A 20,675-nucleotide genomic window follows, 5' to 3' on the forward strand; every position below is an offset into this window, starting at 1 on the left:
TCAAATTTTTTTTTTTAACAGAATTTTTTTTTCAAATATTTATTTCGAAATGCAACATGTAAGCTTTACAAGTTTCCAACCAGGAATTTCTCTCTAACTGGTAAATGATCTCCTTTACAGTGCTATTAACAATTTTTTTTTTTTTTGAATTATTTTTTTTCAAGCTTTTTACGAATAATATGTGCGAATAAACATGAAATAGTGCAAAGAGAGAAAAAATTTATAAAATATTATCCCAATGTAGTTTCGAAATTTTTTTTTTTTTTCTTAGAAATATTTTATGTAATTTTTATAACCTACTTTTTTTTTTTTTTATTTTATTTATTATTTGTTTTTTCAAGGTTCAGTATTTTTATTTTTTTTTATTTCTTCTTTTTTGTGTGTTGTTTTTTAAATGACATTTAGCTACTCCGTAAATCGTGGAAATAGTGCATCCAAGATCGTAAAAACTGGTCTGACGATAGGTAGAAAAAAAAACTCAAGTGTTAAATTTTTTAGCAACAAAAAGTGTACATGTATTTTTGACGTAAAAAGTGCAGATAAATTCAGTGATGACAGCATAGATTTCTTATTTATTTTTTTTTCCAACATTTTCATTTCTATTCTCATATATTTTTTTTGTACACATACTTTTTATTTGAAAACTTGATATTGAAAAATGTTCCAGAAGTTATGTCAACAATAATTTAAAAAATCCTCAAACCCTCTATTATTTTTTTTGATATGAAATAATTAATTACAAGAGAAAATAATTTATAAAATAAAATAATGGTCATGTCAAATGAAAAATGATAAAAAAAAAAAATACTCATTAAGTATAATTAAGTTTTTAGCCAGACAATAATCAGTAAGAAAATGTCAGTTAAAAAATTTAATCCCCATTGAGAATTACAAAACTAATATCAGCAAATTTTGTTTGTCTATTTCATTCAGCAAATTGAGCTTTTTTTTTTTTGTCCCTCTATGGATTTCCTTGAGCCACTAATTGTCGGTAAGACACACCCAGTCGTATTGTTTATCTAATTGACATCACGATTCGCAATACTAATGGGATAATTTGTTGAGCTTGCAGGACAAAAACTAACTTGTTTGTAAGTTTGTTGATCAGAAAAAAAAATCCAAATAAAAAGGGTTTACGGTTAAAACGATGAGAAAACACAAGCGTAGTTTATTGTGTCAAAATAAATGAAATAAATAAAAAATAAAACAAATGCTCAATGGAATAGAAAAATAGTCGGTGATATAAAAACACGAACAAGGTAGACACATGGGAATGAGTTTTGTTAAAGTTTTACAAAAGTTGTGGTTAACAAGACGATTCAGCTTTTTTTCAAGATATTATCACTATCATCAGTCCTTGAGCAACTTTTATATTATTTTTTTATCATTTTTTTTTTTATTTTATCATGAAAAATAATTATGCTTATAAAATATATCTTGAAAAAGTTTAGCTATGTATTAATTTCTTTAAAAAAAAAAATATATATATATAAAGAAAAAAAATATAAAAGTTGATTAAAAACTTATTAAATTTATTTGAAAAAAAAAAATTTACAAAATAAAATTAAAACTTTAAAACTTCGAATGAAAGTTTCAATTTATTTATTTTAAATCTTTTTAAGAAATAATTATTTTTAAAGAGATAAAAATTAAATTAAATAATAAATTGGAAGAAAAAAAAAAATCTATAAAAGAATGTTTTTTACTAAAAAAATATCACACCTTTTTTTTCTGATTATTATTAAATGTTGGCTTAAATTTTAAATTTATTTATTCAACTAGTATTTTTTTGTTGGACTCTTTGTCAACGTGGTCCATGTCTTGAACCACCACAGAGCATTTTTTTAAATGCTTGACGAAATTCAGGACTAAATATTGTATAAATAATTGGATTTAATGTAGAATTAAAATAACCAAGCCATAGAAAAACACTAGCAACTAAATCTGGTGGTGTACAAGGTGTACAAATTGCTTGTACAAATGCAACAACAAAAAATGGTAACCAACAAGCTATAAAAACACCAGTTATTATTGCCAATGTTTTAGCTGCTTTTCTTTCACGTTTAGCTTCCATTGTTTCACGTGCTTTTTTAGCTGTTGTTATATGGGGTTGTGAACCTTGTGTTACTATTGTCGTTGATATTGGTGTTGTTATTATTGTTGATTGTGTTAAATTTGCACCATTTGATGATGATTTTTCTGGTGATGCTGATGAGTTGTCTGGTGTTGTTCGCGTTATTGTAAATGCTGTTGATTCCTCTCTCGGTCTGTATACAAGGAAAAAAAAAAAACAAAATACAATTGAACAATGAGAAAAGAAAATTAAACTTTAGCATTTTTTTAATACAAAAATATTTCTATACTTTTTTTTAAATGATAATAGCAAGCTCAAATGTTAAAATTTGAAAAAAATTTTAAACAACACATTTTTCAGATGTTGATTTAAAGGCATCGCGTCAGATAAGCACATCCGAATTTAACACAGTCGAATTTTACACATTAATTAAACACATAAAAAATTAACACATATTTTATTTACACGTTCAAGAATTACACATAAAAAAATAAACACATCATAATTAAACACACGTTATTTTACACATTGATTATTTCATATTTTTGAGTTACACATTATAGAATTTGAGTTACACATGAAATATAATACATGTAATCGAGTTACACATCGGTAAAGAAGGTTTTACCTTGCAGTTTTATCTTGTTGATACAACCTGGGCAATTTTTTACACGTAAAATGCCTTTAAAGAATTCCCTAGATTTCATCGACAAGGTAGAAAGGCAAGGTAGAACCTTCTTTAACGGTGTGTAACGCAATCATATGTATTATATTTCATGTGTAACTCGCAAGCTATAATATTAATTATCATGTGTAACTCAAATTCTATAATGTGTAACTCAAAAATATGAAATAATCTATGTGTAAAATAACGTGTGTTTAATTATGATGTGTTTATTTATTTATGTGTAATTCTTGAACGTGTAAATAATATGTGTTTAATTAATGTGTAAAATTCGAATGTGTTAAATTCGGATGTGCTTATCTGACGCGATGCCGATTTAAAGAGATTTTCTAATAATAATCATTTATTATTGTTCGTATTTTTATTTTTACATTTATCTTCAACAAAATAAATGTAAAAATATCATTTAAATATTTAAAGTGAATTTAAATTGTTTTTTTTTTTTCATTTTACTTATTTCCTTCCTTATAAAAAGTTATAATTTAATCTTTGAATAATTTAGTTATTTTATTTTTAAATATTATTTATAAAAAAATAATAATAACCCTCGTGAAACAAGCCTAAGAATTCCTCTTCTTTCACGTGGTACTTGAATTGCTGAACCTGGACGTTTTCTAATTCGTCTTCTTGCAGCTTGAAATATTTTCCAATACAGCAAAAGTATAACCAACAGTGGCAAATAAAATGTAGCACACGTTGCAAAAATCTGTAAATAATAATAATGAAAAAAAGCAAATTTTAAACAGTAAATAATTTAATTATTAAAATTTTGCAAGAGTTTTTTTGTATGTATTTTTTTTTTAGAGTTTAAATGATAATTATTGATAACTATAATATATTTTCCAAGGTGTATATTAAGTTTAGCTGAGATATATCTTCATAACACTTCTAAATGTTCTTCAGAGTTTCATGAAAGGAATAGTTAACTCAATTTTACAGTATACGGCAAACAAAAAATTCAATTTTACTTCATATCTACTGGGTGTTGATGAAGCGGTAGAATCAAATAATGTCAGACAAGATATACCAGATGTATACGATGATCAAATACAAAATACAGTCAAATAAACGAATAAATATCACAAAATGAATAGATAATATTCAGCCTAACAAATGAATTTATTTGTTCAATTTTTTATAAAGAAATAAAAAATGAATGAATAAAAATAAAAATAAAAAAAATTGTATATTTTATCGTAATGAAATCATACTGGCAAATCAAAAATGATTGTCAACTTATTTTTTGGATATTGAGAATAAAAGTCTTCACGATCTTAATAAAAGAAAATAGCGCCTCATCATTTTGCTCCTTATTGCTTATTGTTCCCCTTTAGTTTTTTCTTTTTTTTTTTTTGTGTTCTTATCGAGACGTAATATTCTCTCGAATATCTATGATAGTATGGTTTAATATTTCAACCCGAATTTACTGAATGAAATACCCCAGCTATTGCTGTTAATAGGAACAAAGAAAAAAAAATATTTTCTGATTGTCCAGAATCATTGTCATCACAATAGATCTCAACGATATTGCATGATACACCATTATTGAGATTGTATGGACATTGCATTTTTTTGTTTTTTATTATTTTTATTTATGTGGAGTTTACCTGATAACCTGGATCTTGTGAAACAAGACATTTGCCCTCGGCAATACGATTCATATAGCCTGGATCTTTCCAGCCAAGTTGTGGTGCCTGTAAAAATTCAAATTATAAAAAAATATATACATTATTGTCAAATAAAAAAATAGAAAATTTATCATTTTTTTAATGATAAAATAGAGCTATAAATTTTAATTGAAATTTTAAAATACTATTAAATAATCAATTCTATTTATTTTTTTGTAAAAATATCAGTAAATTTTAATTTAACATTCGAAGAATTTTAAAAATATAATATTCACGATGTTTTTGAAATTTTAAAAATTATTTTTTTATAAATTAATAAATAATTTTATAAAAAATTTCTAAACAATTTATAAATTTAATTATTTGTCGTTTTATTTACTCACCAATGAAACTCCCAATGCAACAACCCATACTGCTGTAATTAAAATACCAATTCTTCTAGGATTTCTTGCCTTGAAAAAAAAATTTTTTAAATTATTTACTATATCGTCATGTTTTTAATATCGAAAGATTTATATTTTTAATTTTTTTCTTCATCAAATGACATTACTTTTTTTTTTAATATTGTTCATTATTGGATGGTCGATAAGAGAAAATGAGGGAGTTTGTGAGCATTGATGAGTATTGATTGCCACATGATCCCCCCAGAGAACGACCAACACTTTTTTAATTTTAGTAGTATTGAAGGGTGTGCATTCTATTATTGCTTTAACGTCTTTGATAATACAATTCCTTTCACTTGGGACTTTAAATCGGAATCTTTTCATTAACTATTTTAAATTTTAATTAAATAACCATGAAAAAACTTAATTTATTTTTCTTATAATCAATATCTTTTTATTTTTTCTTTATATAAATAAAATAGAAGAAATTTTTAGTATCTTGTAGAAAATACATTTTAAAATTTAAAAAACAATCTTTACAAACGAATAAAGTAAACATGTTTGTGGTAAATATACAATGATATAATGCCAGTAGGGATTTACCTGTATATAATTGAGATCAGTTACAGCCCAGTATCTGTCAACCGCAATTGCCACAAGATGCAGTATTGATGCGGTGCAACAAAGTACGTCACTGCTTGTCCACATATCACAGAGTCCAGGTCCTAGTGACCATCCCGAATTTATCTGTAATACAAATTCAAAAAAATTCAATTGGCTACAACAAATAAAAAAAATAATAATAAATAAATACGATTTGTTTATTCAATTATTTATTGGTTCTAAAAAGAAATAAGACAGTTAATTTAATTAATTAAATTTTTAGAATTTAGAGAAAGTTTTATTTGGAACAAAGATAAATTTAATTCATTTATAATTTATTATATATATCGTTGTATTGAAGATAAAGAAATGTAATTGCTAAATAAAAGTTTATTTCAATTGTAAGAAAAGATATCTTTAAATTTTATCCACAGTGTTTTTATCCTTTTTTTCTACGTTGTTTCAACAACAAAAAAAAAAGAAGGGATTCAAAAGAGTGTAAATACCAATTGATAATCGTAAACAGACGTATCTCAATCGACTTGAGCTTTTTTTCCTTTAATTTGTTTGATAATTAAAGGTGAAAAAGTCCGTTAGAAATTTACCTCGTTACAATTGATCATGCTGAAAATTATTATTCACTTTTAATACATTTAACATACGTCTTTTAATTAATAATAAATTTTAAATCGCTGAGAAATTTTTAGAGTGTTAGATAAATAATTCTTCCATGAATTTTCAAACAAAAATTTTTCGAAATTTCGAAAATTAAAAAACGGAATTTCTTCAATTCGATGATATAAATTGAAATATATATTGTAACAAAGTTTTCCCTTCTAATGGTAAATTAGATTAATGAAAAAAGGGTGAGAAAATTAACATGGTCTCAAGAGTGTTAAAATAGTATAGGGCAAATCATTAATGTTAGAGAAAGGCAATTAATGTTATCGATTTACTCAAACAATTTTAGGGGCTGAGAGTATCTTGACGTTTATTTCTCTCAGTTGAATTTAACAAATAACAACCACATGCTGACTTAAATAAATATAAAAATAATATAAATAAAACATATTTGATATAATCCTCGAAGTTTATCCGATTTTATTAGTTTTGTGTTCTTTTTTTTTTTCTGCCTTATTATTTTTTAAATTCTATATTTGCTTTGTTTATTCGTCTTGAAATAATTTAACGATTCACTTCGTTCAATTAAATTTTAATTCAACAGATTTTTATATTGCGCACATTGATATATAAATAACTCAGAGGCTGCAGTATTGAATAATAAGAAAAAAAAATGTAGACAATAATTTTTTTCTTTAGTTTTTTTAATTTTTTAACGAAAGGTATTTTAAAAGTGTTTAAAACAATTCTTGTTTCTTTATTTATTTTATCTTAAAACTGGAAAAATCTTACTATTCGTTATTTCTATTTTAGTTTTTATTATTTTTTTTCTTTCAGTTTATAGTCAAATACTAAAGTGAGTTTGAGAAATTACACTAGTTTGGAGTTTGTAGTGTTCCCCAGGCGATAAAACTACTCGACACGGCATAATCGCAAATGTTGTATTGTCAACTAGGGACCAAAGAGACACATTGGAAATGTTCAAGTCAAATTCATATACAGAATTGTAAAATAATTAATCTTTGCCAAAGTATTATTTGAAAATAGATGACTTGATAACTTTTATTACATAATAATAAATATGAATTAAAATTATCTGAAATAATTTTAATAGTTAATAATTATATTTTGTATTTATTAATAACAAATTATTATATATATCTTAAACTTTTGAAATATATATCATGTTTTTACGGATGTTGTCCCCACGGTTCATTTTAAATAATGACCAGAGCCGGAAAGTTCGTCTGTTATTTCAGTTTGCCGTAGGCAAAAAAAAATATAGTTAAAAATGAAGACGATCTGAACCTCGTACATGGAAAAAATGGCCTTATTTTTTTTGGCCTCTTAAAAATGGCTTTATATTTTTGGCTTTTTTAAATGGTCTTATGTTTTTGGCCTCTTAAAAATGGTTAGTTTTTTAAACTAAAATGAATGTATTTAAATAACTAATTTTTTGGACCAAAAAGATGAGGCCATTTTAAAGCCAAAAAATAAAACCATTAAAACCATTAGAAGGCCAAAACATAAGGCCATTTAAAAAGGCCAAAAATATAAGGCCATTTTTAAGAGGTCTAAAAAAATAAGGCCATTTTTTCCATGTACGAGGTTCAGATCGTCTTTTTTTTAACTATATATTTCACCATGTTGCCATAGTGCTTACGGCAAACTGAAATAACAGACGAACTTCCCGGCTCTATTTATGTTCCCGTCTATAATTTATGACCAAAAAAAATCGTATTTGTTTGTATATTTTTGATTTTTTAAAAAATAATTATTATCATGCTATAAATGTAAAAAATTTCATTTTGTTTTTTTTTTGTAAATCTTCAATATCTCTTAAACCACTAATGGAATCAAAATTCATGGAGTAATTGTAAGTTTCGTTTTAACTTTTTCTATACAAATCTCTGATATTTTGAGCTCTCTATCGTGAAAATTGACTGAAATATTGATATTTTAGAGTTAATTTTTTCACATCTACTTATTTTTTTTTAATGAACATTGGAATCTGTCAAAATTGATAGTCGAAAAAAAAGTATAGATAATATTGGATAACATAACGTGGACATCACAAAATTTAAAATTAAAAAAAATTAATAAAAAAAAGTAATAAAAAAGCAATTACACTAATTAGCAATGCACATGGACCCCCGGAGTTTTGAAAATATTAATTTTCGTCACGTGAGTGCTTTTTATTATTTTTTATTTTTAAAACATGTTCAAATATTACATCTGCACCTCTTTAATTATAATTATTTAATTATCATTATTTTTATTTCATCCTCAAAGTCTACCCTTTTTAAATTACATTATTAATGATAAAACCATGCACTGTGTGAAATTAAAAATCATGTAAAAATATTTAAACCCATAAATTCAACTTCAAAATAATAATTTAATTTTTTTTTTTTTAAATATACATAATAAATACATGGAAATTTATTAAAATTTAAATAGTATAAGCACTTTATTGTTGGCCAAACTGATAGGGAAATAATTTATATATTTTATCATATGTTGTGGCATCATAATAACAAACAAGTATTTTTTTTTTTTTGACTTTCCGACATTTAAAAATGAATTTTAAAGTGTTTTTGTATTTAAAAAATGAAAAATTTTAAAAATAAAAATAATCTAATTATGTAAAATTAAAAATTTTCTTACATTTATTTGAGAATTAAATTTTTTTTTCATCTAGAAACTTTTGTTATTTCTAAAACAAGCAAAAAACTTTTAAAAATTAAATATAAACACAGTTTAATTTTATTCAATTTACCATCCTATTTTGAAACAAATTTTAAATTTTTTATTCAAATATTACTATTATCATAATTCCGAATTAATAAAGTTTCAATTTTTTTTCATACATGCATTCAATCAAAATTACAACGTTGTAATAATCCCAGCTTGAATTAAATTAGAGCGAAAATGGAAGCGCAAAACTGTGTATCGATCGATCCCGAATACCTGTAGAGTGCTAGAGAAATACAAGTAGGCCCAACAAATTTCATCTCTCTCTTTTGCTTTCACTAAAATTCACTTTGTTATATATTTTCTCTTTTCGTCATTTTGTGGCTGAGTTGAGTACTCGGTTTATTGCACAACGTTCTATCCAGACTAAAATATAGTTCACTTGGATATGTATATACTCTATACATCATTTGTTTTCAACTTGGCCTCGAACATTTTCACATTATTTACCTTGTTATTTACAAAGAAAAAACATGAAAAAAATAACAAAAAAAAAATTAATAAACAACGATTAACTCTGCATTTTTCAAGTTATCATAACACATCATTCAATCAATATAGATATATTTTGAATTTTATATGTATATCTAAATAATAACACTGCAATAAAAACATGTCAAAAAAATCATATATAACGAAAATTAAAATTTTCAATACTCCGGTGGGTTATGTGCAATTATTAGTTAGTGTAATTTTTTTTTTTTTCAAATAAAATATCATATTGTTTAGTCACAACACTACGAAATTATAAGTTTTATTATTATTATTATAAATTATTATTTTTATTATAAACATATATTCATCTGTGTGAGTGAGCAGGGCTGCCAACACTGCGCGTCGAATCTCCACAAAACATGTTGGGTTCCAATGTAAATCGGCAAAAAAAACAGCCAGATCAAATTTGTCTATTAGAATTCTAATAACTCCGTGAGTTTTAAAGATATCGTTTTCAAAATAGCGGCGATTTAAAGATCAAAATAAAAGGAAACTTTTTGTTAGTTTAAATCGATCACGCTTACAGATAAAAAGTTATTTAATATTTAAAAAAAAAAAGAAAAAAAGGTTTTTAACATTTTTGGCTCTGGCAACTTTAATAATTATTTGAGAAAAAATCGAAAATATACAAATTAAAGAGATTGAAAATACGCTTCTTTTGGTTCTAATACGAAGTGTCTCTGACAATTACTTAAGAAATGAGAGCGTTTTTTAATTTTCGGTAGACAAATCCAATACGTAGGTGACGCGAAGCGTCCCACCTACGTAATATCAAATAATTTACCTCAATCAAAAATAGATAATATCATTTATCAAATTGATATTATCATTATTGTTTAATCCATTAATTAAAAAAACAAATTTCTAACAAAATTGCATGATTTATTTTTTGCAAGTATACTTTATTATAAACACAAAAGAAAACTTGAATATATTTATTATTTATATTGAATAATTAAAATTTTTAATCGTGGAAATTTCGAAATTATATATGCACTTAATGTTGTTAAAAAATATTCAGAAAAACCACGAAAATAAAAACTGAATATGTGCAAAATATACATGTGGATTTATAAGTAAATTGCTGTTGAATTTTATATTTTTATTTCTATGCCAGCTTCATAGTTTTGTTGAGTTTTTCCATTGTAGCCTCTATCAATTCCAGCATTTCCATAAACATTGACATCTTTTGTAATTTCATGAGTATATCCTACACTTCCACCAATTGCATTATGACGACCACCATCATAAGATTGACCATGAGCTTCTGTTCTAACACCATTGTCAAATTGATGATATGTTTGTCCACTTATAAAAGGTGCATGGCCTCTTTGACCTGATATGTCTATATTGTAACCACCATGTCCACCATGTCTTGGTCGTCCATGAGACAAACCAATTGCCACAAGTAAAACACAAGTTTTAACAAAAAATTGCATTTTGTTTTTTTTATTTTTCTTCACTGCAATTAAATTTCACAGTTTAATTTAAATTTGAAATATTTTTTAAAAGCTTTGAAATTATTTTATTCTTACCTAAAGTGTTCTACGGTTTAAGTTCCAAAGAAGAAGTGATTAAAATAATAATTTTTTCCTTCTTTTATATCAACGATTTTCTTTATTTTATCTCGATGACAAAAATGTGATTCATTCAAGTCACAGTTTCAATAATATTTATTTTAATTATCACAATTATTCACGCACATTATTAATTTGTTTTATATTTTTTAAATAAAATTTGAATCACCAGTAATGATTCATTGTCATTTAAATTTTCTTCTTTATTTTCGAAATACCATTATAAAATTATCGAATAATCAAATATTCAATCAACAGCTTTTATCAATTTTTTTTTAATACTATAATTATCATTAAAAATTTATTAATAATCATTACTTGAAGAAAAAAATTCATTCATAATTTATCATAATTACAAAATGCAATAATTTGTTAAAATAAATATTTAAACAAAGTCATTGTCAAATACCATTTATAAATAAAAAATATTTATCATTTTTTTTTCCTCATAAGTGTGATGATTTATGTAAACTTTATATACCTTATCATATTATTACATTGATAAGATAAAATTTATTTATTTTAGATATTTATCAAATAAAATTGAGACAGTTTCATTGTTGATATAATTTTTTAAATAAAGCAATTGTGTGTGAATCATGTAACAATAACAAATATCAACAATTACTTTTTCTTTTATTCTGCTTTAATTTGTTTAATGATAATTATTCGATATATTATTAATTAACTCTTAATCATAATATTAATACTATTATATTACTTTTTTAATCTTTATTTTAATTTAAATCTAAGTATAAAAATAAAACATAAAAAGGTAATATAAAATTGTAAGAATGAATAAGTATCGTTCGTTGTTTTTTTTATTTTTTTTTTTCTCAAATGATATATAGTGGTGATGTTAACTGCGAATACATTTATTTTATTTTTTTCTGTGGTACATAGGGGAATGAAAATAAAAAAAGATAATGTTTCGAGCTTGAAGGTTGTGGTGTTGATGATGGTGATAACTGATGCATGCCTACTTGAAAGTCCATTCATAGTATTGGACTGTACTTTCATTTACAAATAAATATATACTAGAAGCTATTATCTAAATAGAAATTTACTTAAAAATTTACATTGTCCTTGAGTATATATTTTACACCGCACAAAAATGTGGAGAAAAAATAAACTGATAATCAATTTTTTTTATGAATTTATTCATTCTTTATTTATAAAATCAATAATTATTTAATTATTCAAATCAAAGGAAATTATTATGAAAAAAAAAATGATACTATTGTAATTTTAATGATTATAGATTATAATTTAAAAATAGATAATTAAAAATGTCAAAAAGATATCAAATTTAATTTAATTATAAACAGAAATTTGAGATAATAAATGATTGTCAATTTATCGAAATACTGTGCATATTAAATTAATAATCAATAAATTTTAATTAACTAATTAAATTAATAATTACCATAATTTATCAATTACAAAATAACAATACTGTCTGATATTTGGTAAATGAAATTATCATAATTAACGATGCCAATGATTGACAAGTACCAATGTGATTTAATATCTTTTTCATTTCAGCTTTTAATTATTGAATATTTTAATAATATATTTAAAAAAATAATAGTAAAAATATATTATAATGTTGAATATAAAGTAAAAATTTACTGCACATGTCATTTCATGTTTTTTTAAAAATAAAATCATGCTTCAAAACACACACATGATATTTCCATTTTCATATTTATTTTTCTCGACAACTTGCTTTGATATTTTGACTTCTCATGGGCGAATACTTTTCATATATATATTTTTATATTATATTCAAATACAATTGTTCAATTTCACAATGAAATATATCCTTGAAAATATATATGTCTGTATTTTGAATGTGATTTTTTTTTCTTCAAAAATTCATTCAATTGCTATTATAAAATAACAAATTTTGTATTTTTGTATTTTTAAAAATTCTATTGAGTCACTGAAAAATATTCATGAAAATGATATAGTCATGTTTTGATAAAAATATATATAGAGCACATATTCAATTTGAGCTACTGTTTCAATTTCAACGATAATCCTCAGGCTATTTTTTCGATATTTTAAAAAAGTAAAAAAACAAAATGAATATAAAAAAAAAAATAAATTTCTTTGTAAAATTTTTGACGGATGATCATTAAATTTTTTTTCATCTCTTGGGGCTATGTTTGTGAATTTTTGACGCCATCATTTACCATAATAAAAAAAAAGATAAAAAAAAAATATGTTATATAGAAAAGCTCGTCAGCGTTGAGCTTGCAATAGGCATTATATAATTTAACATAATACAAAAGGATAAAGATGCAATTTGTTTTTGGGATCAGCATAGTGATCGTGGTTCTTTGCCAAGTGGCAAAATTTTTAACGATAAGAGCACATCTATTTATTTTCAATCCATTATTGAGATATTCCTCCTATCCATTATTTCACGCTTCACAAGTGAATCAGATATACGAAATTGAGTTGACCCAGATGCTTAGTATATCGATATATTATACAGCTTTAAAAAAAAAACTTTTATTTTAACAATATTGCACAATTTGTTGTCAAGTTTTTAGTTATAAATTTTTTTATATTACTCATCTTTTTTCATATGTAAATATATTCTTTTTAAAATTAAAAAATAATGATCAATTTTATTTTTTTTAACTCAATTGTTGCTTTGTTTATTCTATAATTTTTTTTTTTTTTGTTCTTAATTAATTATTGAATTTTTTTTTTGAATGTGAAAAATCAATTACAGTGTTTCGTTTTTTTTTTAAATCTTTTTTTAACGCCATCTTTTGATAAATGTGTGAACACGGTCATGACCGCGGCTATTTGCCCGCGAGTAATTGTCGCACCCTGTTGCTTTTATAAAATAGTGTTTGCGCCTGTCAGTACAGCAAAATTTATTATTTCTATTTTTTTTTTAAGTATACATAAAAATATTATATAAAAACCCAAACGAAAATCTTTGATTTATGTACCGAAAAAGTCATCATTTTATTTTTTCTTTGAATATATTTAAATCTTCAAATTTTGATAAACGAAAGACATGAAATATACTTGATAAAGGGTGTCATAAATTTTGAGTAAAGAGCTGCTTGATTTGCTATATATCTTTATCTATACCGATACTGTTAAAAATGATTTAAAGTGTTTCTTTTCACAGGCACAATTTAGATAGTTAATAAAATTATTAATATTTTATTAAAAATCGAAATTAAAAATGTTTGTTTTGTTTTTTATTTCACTTTCAATATAGCAGAGTAAAACTGATGTGATGACAGCTTCAGAAAAAACAAACTCATGTCAGATTATTATTAATTTTTATACTTTATAAAATCGTGATGATCGTGATACTATAATTGAATGAAAATACATATATGAAAACTGAAAACAAAAATAATACAAGTGTACAAGCACGAACTGAATGAAAGAAAAATTGGATGTAGCAGATGACGTGACGAGGAATATCGAACACAAGTTGTGAAAATTTAAGTTTAAAAATTTTTATTTTAGTTAAAAGTTGTATCAAGCTTTTTTGGAGCTTTATATTTTTCTCATTATTTGATGGAAAAAAAAGTTTAAACTATATTGGAAACAAAAACATCAATTTATATGAAATGAAACTGACTTTAGTTTTTTTTTTTCAATGAGTAACATAATAAATGGTATAAAATAAATGAAAAATGATGGCGTCGTAGACCCCTGACTTAAAACACATATAACCATGAAAGCTCTAACGCGTGTTTAGGTTTATAGTTACTAAAAAAATTAAGGGAGGCAGGGCTGAGTCTCTTGATAAGAATTTAAAAGTTGGAACGTTCTAAAAGTTATTTAATTTGAATGAAAAGAAGACAAATAATGATTTAATTTGTTGGTTTATATTTTTCCATTCATAAAAAAATGTGTACCTGTGATTTTTACCTTTGATTTTTACTTTTATTTTCGTGTATAAATACTTTTTTAAATGACAAAAAAAAATAACAAAAAGAAGGCAATAAAGTGAAAGGCGTAAGTTAATCAATTCGCCAGTGAATTGAATATAAACTCCATGAAATTTTTGATTTTCCAATAGATATTTAATGAAAATTGTTAGTAAATTTGTGCGTTATTGCTATTGAATGTATTCAATTGATAATTATTTAACGGATGAACAAATTCGAAAAGCTGATTTCATTGAAATATGACAATGTACATTGTATTATGTAAAGTGTTATTATGAATCATCATATTTTTTGTTAAAAATAATTTTTTTTAAAGATCTATTTACAAATAAAAAAAGTCCTTATTGTAACAGCGATAAAAAAAAAAAAAAATTGCAGTTCAAATGAATTTTTTTTTTTGCTAAAATATAGTTTTATGATTCATTAAAAACAAATATAACGCAACAATTTAATTCATGGTTTTCATTTAAAAGTAAATTTGTTGCTCTGATGGAAATTTATATAAATAAAAAAAAAAAAAAAATCAAATTAAAAACAAAGCGAAGTTTTAAAAAGGAAAAAAAAATTTGTAATTTTGTAAAATTTACTGATAACAAATTCATAATTTAAAAAACATAAAAATAATTTGATATATGTCAAGATAAACTTGTTTAAAGTTTTAATCAATAACAAAATCAAGTTACTATTAATTAAAAAGTTTGAAAACAAAATTTATTTACTTTTTTTTTTTTATGATTTAATAGTCGATTGTTTGGAATTATTTTTTATTTGTTAGATTACACTGTACTACTATTTTTTCTCATTGAATATTTCATGAGTCTATCCCCTTTATGTTTATTTAGCATTGACTTACACTACTGAAATATTAAATCCATTTTAATACATAATTTGTATCAATGGCAATATCATATACCCCATAAATTTATCGTTTTATTATATAGAATTGTGAGTAAATAAGCTTGATTGATTATTATAATTAATATACAAGATATATTAGATCTTTTGAACAAGCTACTTAATTATTTTGTCTATTGAAGATCAATATTTTGCCAATAAATTATCAATGAATGTCAAGTTAATTGATTGCTAATGTCAAATATAATTTTGCGACCTGTCAAAATTTATCGATTGATTTATTTATGGTAAAAAAATAAAGTAGCCAAAAAAGTACATGTTCTAATTTCAATTTGAATCATTATAATTGGTAATTATATTTTTTGAAATCATGCGTCATTGGATGCCGGTGACATTTATTGGAAAATATTTTTATCATTTATTAAATCAAAATTAAACTATCTATATTTTTTTGTTATTTTTGTTGTTTATTTGTTTTGATGTTTATTTATTTTAGATAAACGCTTATTTACTTTTAACCCATTCGCCACTTTAAAGTCAGTTTAAAGCACATATTTTTTTATCTTTAAAAAATAAAAAAAATATTCCAAAATCTGTACTCACGTTTTTTAAATGCAATGATATTATTTTGTAATTACAACAGCATTTAAACAACTAACATAAAAAATCACAATTTAACTAAAGTAATTGTTAACAAAGAAAAAAAAAATTGAAAGGTCAACATGGTTAATGGTTGTGACATGCAAAAAAAAAATGAAAAAAATAAAAGCGGGAAAATTCAATACATCAAAAAAAAGGTATTCAAAAACAAAAAGCTATTTTTCAAAATATTAGCCTGTTTTTTATCCCCCCGCCCTCCTCCTTTCCGACCCTTCTCCCTATTGTTATTCTCTTCAATATGATTTTTTTTTTTTTTTGTTTTTTATTTATGGTTTTTTTGGGATAAATAATACATGTGCAACTCGGAAAAATCCTTTTCATTTTTTTATTATTTTTTTTAAACTTTTTTTTATTTTAAAATGTTCTGACTTTTTTTTTTTTTTTATTTTTTTTTCATTTTTGATGTTATAAAGTGTTTGCTGTTGTAATATTTTAATTTAATTGTTCTCGTATATTTTTTTTGTGTGTATTTTAATATTTGATTGAATCGAGGATACAATGTAATATCGATGGGATTTATTAATGGATATACTCATTAAAATTTATCATCTGACAAAGTAAATTGAAATTGAATTTTACATCCACGTATTCAGTTGATTTAATTATTATTATTTTCTCTTGATAGAGATTGACCGATTTTCATATTTTTTAAAAAAAACATAACAACAGTTTTTTTTTTTTAAATGGATATGTAAAAAAGGGAGAGAAAAAGCAGAAATGAAACTGCAGACTGTGTAAAAAAAATGAGAGAAATGTTGAAAAACATGGAAATGAAAAAATAAATGAGAGATTTAAAGATACATCAGCTAAAAAAAAAAAAAAAAACGAGAGTAATGTCAAATGTGGTGAGAGGGAAAATTGTAAAATAAAAAATATGTACATGGAAGAGAATGTTAACAGAATGTAAATGACATATGTAAATATTTTATCTCGTGTAAAAAAGTCACAATAAATTAATTATTATAAACCTTATCAAATATCTAAACTACCATTTTAGCTGCTCTTTAATACTTTCTAAATAAATTTTTTTAGGCTCAGTCATGTCTGTCTTTGACGGCTCATTATTGTAACAATAACACTAAATAAATAAATAATATTTGAAATGAAATTTGATAGGAGTAAATACATATAATTATAATTTTCAAACTACAGTGTTTCAAATTTATTTGAGTGTTATTTGTATTATTGACAAGTTCCATTATTATTGACAAGTTATTTTACACTACATATTCTTTGATAGCCCTGTATCAAACTCAAGGTTTTCAAATGCTTGTGAACATATTTCCGTAAAGCTGGTTACGTGGTATAAAACAATTTAACATTTTACATTTCAACAAAAGTTTTAAATTTATATAATTATTTTTTTAACAATACTCCACAAATATTTCATTTCAAAATCCAACACTTTATCATTTTGAATAACTTACCACGCCACTAAATATGTATTTTACAAATCAAAATTATGATTGTATAATTTTTTTTTTATGTGAAATTTAATGTTACAAATAAATGCTAAGTTAATATTTTCAAATGTAAAAGTTTCAGCGTGTAAAATAATTTTACAGTTTATAACTTTTTTTTTCATTTTTTCACAACGATGTATAACAAATATTATTTTACTGATGTAAATTATAGCTTATAGCTTTATGTATAAAATATATAATAAATGAATTATTATTCCATTTTTTGAAAGATAATAATTTATGAATAAAAGTTACAAGGTAAAATGAATGATGAGTTGTAAAAATATTACAGTAAAAAAATGCACCATCAAGTTTAATAATTTATGGAGTCGTTGATATTATGTATCACCATATTTATCGATAAAAAATAAATTGAAAATATTATCTAAATAATAATAAAATAATCGGAAATGTTTTTATAATTTTTTTTATGTAAAATAAACCTAGAATTATTTAATAAAAAATAAAAAATACATTTCATCGGATAAATTTTTTTAAAAAAGTTAGATATGGATGAAAAAAATTTGAATCATCAGATTGCTTGTTGATTGAAAAATATCATTGGAACTTATATAAAATATCGTATTATTTTTTATTTTTATGATCCGTATTTTTTTTGATATACTGGTATTACTGAGGCAATAAATTTCGTTCATTGCTGATGGAAAATCAATTATTTTTCATACTCGTTATTAAACCACGCTTATATTATTATTGCATATAAAAAATTTTAAAATAGATATTTATTTTTATTTTTCATTTTTCATCAATAAAAATGAATATAAAAATTTTCTATATAAAAATTTAATTATTTACTTTAACGTTTGGCTTACTTTTGCTAAATTGATAAATAAGTTTTCAGTGAGAAGCGTTTGAAATTATTTTTTAGTATCAATTTAAACACTTCATTGAGCTTAATTTGATGAGATTAAATCTTTTAAATTTCAAGTAAAAGTAAACTAACTTGTATTTAATAATTTTTCAATGAAATTATTAACTAAACTTTTTTAAACTAACAACAAAATTTTTTCCTCCATCATTATTAAATATTATTAAATTTAATTAAAATATAATAATATTTACAATTTTTTTTTCTTTATAAATATGAAAAATGTAAAATGAAAAAAAAAAAAAAAGTTTATATATTTATAACAAGCAATTTTTTTGTACCAATAAAGACGTAAATAAATAAAAAAAAAAATCATGTACGGTATTTTTTTCTGGTGTTGTTATCATGTTATTTTCAGCAATTTTAAAATTGAATAATTTAAAAGCACCTGACATTTTGATCTCAAGCTCCATAAAACGCTGGTGTATCAACATATATACGACACAAAAAAAAAAAATAAAAAAAAATAAAAAAATACAAGGCAAATTTTCAACGAAAGGAAAATAAATAAATAATAAGGTATAAAATAGTGAATTGTAAACCATGAAAAGAAGGTGTGTCAGCGAGTTTGTAAAGACAAAATGATATTGGAATAAAATCTATGAGTGTAGATGAAAAATAGATGTAAAAAATTTTTTGCTTATCTCAACTTTTTTCTTTCAAGGTAAGATTATAAATTTATTGCTGTTATGATTTTTTTTTTTATTTGATTTATAATATCTATATCAGAATAAGAAACATCATTTTTTATATGTACAACAAAATTTTATTAATTTCTTTCATTTATTTATTTATTTATTTATTCAAGTTTATGCCCTTTGGTCTATATATAATTATAATTATCCTAGCCTGTCCTGATACTAAAGAAAAATTAAAATAATACAAGCCAAAAGCTTTTAGATGATTATGTGATACTCCATATGAACCAACTGATCACGTTGATATACAATTTAAAATAACTTTTTTTACGTAGGTGGGACGCTTCGCGTCACCTACGTATTGGATTTGTCTACCGAAAATTAAAAATGCTCTTCGAGACACTTCGTGTTAGAACCAAAAAAAGCGTATTTTCAATCTCTTTAATTTGTATATTTTCGATTTTTTCTCAAATAATTATTAAAGTTGCCAGAGCCAGGAATGTTAAAAACCTTTTACATAGGTGGGACGCTTCGCGTCACTTACGTATTGGATTTGTCTACCGAAAATTATTTTTCTTTTTTTTTCTAAATATTAAATAACTTTTTATCTGTAAGCGTGATTGATTTGCACTGACTAATTAAAAGTTTTCTTTTATTTTGATCTTTAAATCGCCGCTATTTTGAAAACGATATCTTTAAAACTCACGGAGTTATTAGAATTCTAATAGAAAAATTTGATGTGGCTGTTTTTTTCCCGATTTACATTGGAATCCAACAAAATCATGTTTTGTGGAGATTCGACGCGCAGTGTTGGCAGCCCTGCTTAGTTCGTCTCACTCACACAGATGAACATATGTTTATGATAAAATTTCGTAGTGTTGTGACTAAACAATATGACATTTTATTTGAAAAAAAAAAAAATTACACTAACTAATAATTGCACATAACCCACCGGAGTATTGAAAATATTAATTTTCGTTATATATGACTTTTTATCTTTTAATTTTACATCTTTAAATTTAAGTCTAAAAAATATATTTTATTTTTTTATTTATTGAATTTATATTGATGTTACAACTTGAATATACTATTTTTCCATCAAACCTGTCATCTTGAAAAAAAAAATTCTATATTCAATGTGATTATCCTGCACGAAATTCATTTTTTTTACGAATATATATAAGGAAAAAATATTTTACTTGAAATTCACGATTCTCGTTATTTTATCTCATATCCATTCACGATGTTACCTAAAACCTAGAGCTATCTTGTTTTCTACTAATATACATATATAGTACCTGTCCTGGTTTAGTTGAGAAAGGTGTGCCCACGGGACACTGTCCTTAATAAGCCAATTCAGCTTTATGCCAACCATAAAAAATTCGTTTTTTTTTTTTCCTTTCATTATAAACATG

General features: G+C 23.6%; 2 protein-coding genes across 5 annotated transcripts in view; both read right to left on the bottom strand.

Moving 5' to 3' along the window:
• Window positions 1-349: 349 nt before the first annotated feature.
• The window catches only part of LOC122859387 (5-hydroxytryptamine receptor-like), a 43,811-nt gene continuing 23,485 nt past the window's right edge, over window positions 350-20,675 (bottom strand). For 2 of the 3 annotated variants that reach the window (XM_044162942.1, XM_044162943.1), the window contains exons 4-8: window positions 5,374-5,517; window positions 4,771-4,839; window positions 4,367-4,453; window positions 3,305-3,465; window positions 372-2,267 (exon numbers count right to left, since the gene is read on the bottom strand). In XM_044162942.1, coding sequence (XP_044018877.1) covers window positions 1,805-2,267; window positions 3,305-3,465; window positions 4,367-4,453; window positions 4,771-4,839; window positions 5,374-5,517 — 924 coding nt within the window. In that variant the 3' untranslated portion in view covers window positions 372-1,804. Of the gene's footprint in view, window positions 2,268-3,304; window positions 3,466-4,366; window positions 4,454-4,770; window positions 4,840-5,373; window positions 5,518-20,675 lie in introns of all 3 variants that reach the window. The other variant, XM_044162941.1, reaches the window with a different exon arrangement.
• LOC122859388 lies at window positions 10,125-10,824 on the bottom strand. Of its 2 annotated transcripts, none has more exons than XM_044162944.1 (2): window positions 10,779-10,824; window positions 10,125-10,705 (listed from the first exon to the last, which is right to left on the bottom strand). In XM_044162944.1, exon 2 carries the CDS (start codon window positions 10,680-10,682, stop codon window positions 10,338-10,340), a length of 345 nt encoding a protein of 114 aa, XP_044018879.1. In that variant the 5' UTR covers window positions 10,683-10,705; window positions 10,779-10,824; the 3' UTR covers window positions 10,125-10,337. The 2 variants fall into 2 exon arrangements, with proteins under 2 accessions (XP_044018879.1, XP_044018880.1); XM_044162945.1 differs by having other exon boundaries at window positions 10,202-10,703; window positions 10,775-10,824.

This window comes from Aphidius gifuensis, linkage group LG6 (assembly GCF_014905175.1).
Source record: "Aphidius gifuensis isolate YNYX2018 linkage group LG6, ASM1490517v1, whole genome shotgun sequence".
Lineage (NCBI taxonomy): Eukaryota > Metazoa > Arthropoda > Insecta > Hymenoptera > Braconidae > Aphidius > Aphidius gifuensis.